Source organism: Rhincodon typus, chromosome 9, assembly GCF_021869965.1.
Source record: "Rhincodon typus isolate 14 chromosome 9, sRhiTyp1.1, whole genome shotgun sequence".
NCBI classification, from domain to species: Eukaryota; Metazoa; Chordata; class Chondrichthyes; order Orectolobiformes; family Rhincodontidae; genus Rhincodon; species Rhincodon typus.
The window spans coordinates 44,728,743-44,733,871 of record NC_063340.1 but is presented as its reverse complement, the minus strand read 5'-3'; the positions used below and the strand labels follow the sequence as shown (position 1 = coordinate 44,733,871).

At 35.4% G+C, this 5,129-nt stretch overlaps 1 protein-coding gene across 2 annotated transcripts in view; it reads left to right on the top strand.

The window, feature by feature from the left end:
• erlec1 (endoplasmic reticulum lectin 1) overlaps window positions 1-4,798 on the top strand; it is a 26,016-nt gene extending 21,218 nt beyond the window's left edge. For both annotated transcript variants that reach the window (XM_020514359.2, XM_020514358.2), the window contains exons 11-14: window positions 871-995; window positions 2,324-2,401; window positions 2,994-3,069; window positions 4,093-4,798. In XM_020514359.2, coding sequence (XP_020369948.1) covers window positions 871-995; window positions 2,324-2,401; window positions 2,994-3,069; window positions 4,093-4,164 — 351 coding nt within the window. In that variant the 3' untranslated portion in view covers window positions 4,165-4,798. The remainder of the gene's footprint in view (window positions 1-870; window positions 996-2,323; window positions 2,402-2,993; window positions 3,070-4,092) is intronic.
• The last annotated feature ends 331 nt before the right edge of the window (window positions 4,799-5,129 follow it).

Sequence of the window (5,129 nt, the reverse complement as noted above, 5' to 3'; positions counted from 1 at the left end):
ACCCTTCTTCAGAAAATTTCTGAAGAAGGGTCCAGACCCGAAACGTCAGCTTTCCTGCTCCTCTGATGCTGCCTGGCCTGCTGTGTTCATTCAGCTCCACACATGATCAGTATTTGTTGAGTTAAAAGATATCCACCCAGATGATCCTTAGGATTGCTACATTCAAAATGAGACAATGATGATGTGGAGGATTGCATCACCTAGAATTTCTACTTCTAATCAGTGCCCAGTGGAAATATTTATATGTGCTCATTGAACTCATTAGGATGCTCCACTACAGAGTCTCTGTCTTTGAAGACGGAGGAGAAATATGTTCAGAGAAACAACATACTTGCATATTCATTCACTCAGATTTGCAAAATATGCAGTTTTTAGTGGCATAGATTGAAATGTAAATTTGGCAGTAATTTGTCTGTCACTGAGTTAACAGCTTTAGTATGGGAAACAGTGATGCTTGGTGGTGTGACAAGCATTAGTTCATATCTGAAATTGTGTTGATGACTATTAATAGAGAAGCACAAACGATCTCTACCATGTATATAATTCATGCTGTGCTAAAAGCCTGGAAGTGCTGAGTGCAGACACTGAGTGCAAAAAGTGGTGGATAAAATAAGAGGAATCATTAGCCTCAAAGTGTTAACTGTTTCTCCTTCCAAAGATCCTGCCAGACCTGTTAAGTTTCTCCAGCATTTTCTGTTTTTAATATATGGCCTGAATTTAAGGTGAAGGCTAGTGGCTACTTGGTGTATCAGTTTTCCCCAGAAAATAGCCTCTAATACTTTCTGCCTCCAAACGGATTTTTTTATCTTTCTTTTTGTTTTAAACGATGAGAAGCACATTACAAAATAATTATTTTTATATTGTCTTAAGGATAAAGGAGCTGGGAAAAGCATCATTGTGGTTGGAACCTGGAATAAAGAAGAGCATGTCACATGGGCTGCAAAAAGTTCAGCACGGTCTTACCAATGGAGAGAAGATGGAACACAGAAAGTGAGGTGAATTTGTAAGGATTTAATGCATAACTCACTGGGTAGCTTCAGCTGGAACATTGGACATCTTTGAGCACCATGCTTCAGGAAAGATGCAAAAGCCTTTAAAAGGTAGAGGAGGTTTATCAGGATATTGTCAGTAATAAGCGATTTTCACTTATGAGGAGAGAGACTGTAACAGTTAGGATTGTTCTTCTTTTGAGTAGAGAAGGCTATGAAATGACCTAATAGAGGTTTTCCGGATAATAGGTTTCAATACTGTTTCTCTATTTACTCTATTCCCACCAACGAGTAGGTCAACAAACCAAAATCGTAGATTTAAATAATTGTTAAAAGATATCGATGGGAGACAAAAGGATTTTTGAGTTATTGGAATCTGAAAAGCTGATTGTAGTAGATTTCAGAAATAATTTTGAAGAAATGCTGGACAATAATTGAGGATGAGGACCTTTTCTAGTTTTGGACCAAAAGCTGGATGAGGGGTTAAAGACAATAGTTTGTTTGAAGAGCCAGCATAGACATAATGGGTTGAATGGCCTCCTTTTATCTGAAAACATTTCTATGGATAACATTTTTGAGCTATCATGAGCCATCAAATAAATCCCAACTTTTCAGTTCATATGACATTGTGCTCACTACTCTTGCCAAATGTGTGATTCAGTGATTACAAACATTCTTCAGTCATTGTGGATCATGATATTTCTGGCAAAAAATGGAGATGTCTATCTCAGAATAATTACTGTGTAATGCAAGGCAGCAGGCAGACATGAGATCATGTCAATACCACGCTGTAATAATTTATGGCATTGTGTGAACGCCTCTGTTTTGTTGCTTTTTAACATAATACAAAGGTTTACACACATTTAAATACCATCTTTGTGTATTTGAAATATACGTTGCACTCTAATTTTAAGTTTCCTGATTTTAGACATTTGTAGTGGTTTTTTTTTTGAGATGTTGTTCGAGATTGTGGACCTATCACACAGAAGCAAATTATCAGGTATTGTTAGCAATTTTTCTCTGAAGCCACCGTATAAAACTACATAATTTTTTTTGCTCCAAGGTCCAGCTACAGATGAAATCTACAATTATTTAGATAAATCTGGAATCAAATTTTCCTTGATAGAAGTTATGCAAATCTTTTGGCTGATCTCAACAAGAGCTTAGCACTTTTAGGATGTATTAAAGTTTCTAATTTGAACCCCATAAAGCATTAGTAACGTAGCTTAGTCATAGACTATATATGTCAACTATTAGTGAACCTTTTACTAAAATTAACTGAGAATTGATGTTGTAAATACTGTTCTAATTGCAGGTAATTGCATTTTTTTCAGGGTTGTTTCACATTTTTATGGAAATGGTGACCTTTGTGATTTGACAGGAAAGCCACGACAAGTGGTTGTAAAACTGAAGTAAGTCTAGTATCTTTGTCACATCACAGATCTATTTTTCTCCAGTCATATAGATTTAACTCAGTCTTTCATTTTCCAAATTGCTACACCATGATTTTAAAATTGTCTTCTTTGCTTCAAATCCCTTTATATTACCCTTTCCTATCTCTGTTATCTTGTCTAGGCCCACAGCCTTGCGAGGTATCTGTACCCATCTAATTCTGATATCTTGAGCATCCCTAGTTTTAATCACTGCACCATCTGTGATCTGGTATTACGTTGGCAATTGACTCTTGTATTGCATCCATGAATCATTTTGTCTACCTACTACTTTCTTTTATGGCACTCCTTGAAACCTACTGGTTCAACTAAGCTTGGCCATTTGCCCTAATATCTCCTTGGGATGTCATTTGGGTCAATTTTTTTTCATAATGGTCATGTGAAGCATCTTGCAATGTATTTGTGCGGCACCTTTCATGTAATAATACAAGTTTGCTGTACAAAGAGTTTGATTCTCTGGACAGAGTTTAGATTTGTTACATTCTGTAAATGTTAGTAAAATTTTCTTTTTGCTTTTAACTTTTTTTTTAAATAAATGTATACTCTGTCATAGATGTAAGGAATCAGAGTCTCCTCATGCAGTTACAATCTACATGCTTGAGCCACAAACCTGCCAATATATTTTGGGGGTGAGTAACATATACCCATTTTAACAGCTCTGAGTTACATTATCTGTGTGCATTTTTCCATTTGTCCTTTATAGTTTCTTCAAAATAAATAGCTCATTTCTTTCATTTGCTCTTGGGGTGTGGGCGTTATGTTATGGTCATTCCCTCATTGCCCTCAAGATGGAAATGGTCTGCTGCCAACTCGAACCACTATGGTCCATGTGATGTATATATACCTTTGCAGCTATTGGGAAGGGAATTTCAGGATTTTGGTGCAGCAACAATGAAGGAATAACGATATTGCTCCCACTCATGGTGGTGCATGACTTTAAGTTTGTGTAGTGCATCTTATAGATGGTAGACCCTGCTGCCACTGTACAGGAGGTAGGAAGGCAGGAGCTAAATTGTAAGCATTTCCAGGTTTTGAACAACTTTTGTACCCACTGCCATTGTAATATGACTATCGCAGCTAGATTTCTCATCAGTGTAACCCCAAAATGTTCCAACTTATTTATCTTATCCTTTCGCTTAGTTTTTCTTTTCTCTCATACATTCATCCAGTTTGCTTTTGAAAGTATCTAAGATATTTACCTCAACCTTTTTTTTTTTGGTTACAAATTGTCAAAACATTTATACTGCACTCAATTAAATATTATGGGAAGCAAATGGAAAATAACATGAGGATGTTGGTACATCTTAGCCTCCAAATAAAGCTGGAACAAACTGATGACTTCCCTTGTTGCCAGTAAAGTATAAGAGGTTGTTTTCTTTAACTGCTTAAATTATATTTTAAAAGATCCCTGAAGTAGCCATCATAAACTTTTAGAAGTACTTTAATGTACAGTAGTAAAGCCAAGGCATATAAGGATATCTATTGAATCAGCTGGGTCATGCAGCAAGATTCCAGGTTTATTCTCTGGTCTGTGCTAAATGAATGATTGTTTTATCTGGGGCACTGATGATTGATATTGATATGTAAATAATATTGACTTCTGTTCATTGGTACAATAGACAAAGATCAATCTGATATTTTGATTTTCTCAGGTGGAATCACCAATAATTTGTAAAATTCTGGACACAGCTGACGAAAATGGATTACTTTCTGTACCCAGCTAAATGACGACAGCACAGACTAGATTTCTGTTGGAAGAACAAGATTTACCGTGCTAAATATGAGAAAATGAATACAGATAAAGTGTGGAAACTCCCTTATCGGCATTTATCTCATATCTGTTTATTTTAAAATGGACATTTGAAAATAAGTATTTGATAGATATTTTCATAATATGACAGTGGAGTGAGTCATTTCACTGTGGTGAGTGCTTGTAAATATATTGTATAAAAATGTAGACAGCATTGAGAGATACCTTTGAATTTGTATAATGCTTTAAATGATACTTGAAACTTGTACATCTGATGTGCTCAGTGTAATTTTACAAAGGTGTAAATTTTAAATTTAAACTATTTTCCAGATCTTTATTACAAGAATCACCTTTTTGTTAAATTCCTACATATTCAAATTTCAAAGACTATCAAAGAACAATTATAGACTGCACCTCAACCATTGGAATTCCTGGACCGTTTTTGAATGTTGTGTTGTATTTCTTACACTTTTATTTTCCATTGAGGTTTTATAACATTTTTGAAAAGTATTATGACTTCTGATTCCAGATATCCTAAATGTACCTTCTGCCTAATTGGAATAAGCAAGTGTTGTGGCTAAATTGAATAAAGCATTCTGTTAAGACTAGAATTATATGACAGGATTTCTTTATGGCTGTGAATGAAAATCAAATAGCTAGCATCGGCAACAGGTGCAACACGCTTCATAATGCGAATGTTCACCATAGAAGAATTAAAAATAAGTAACTTCTGTTGGAATTAACTAACTGATCCATACAGGCTAAGAATGTCCAGGGTTAACCCCCTAAACTGTCCTTGGATAATTGATCTCAGTGGATTAGAAGTAGGGGGCATTGTAGTTTATCTAAAGCAGAGGATAATTCAGAGAATGCTTTCTCCTCCTCATCACTTCTGAGATTACTTATGTGCCATTCAGATGTGTACACAATTGCATAACT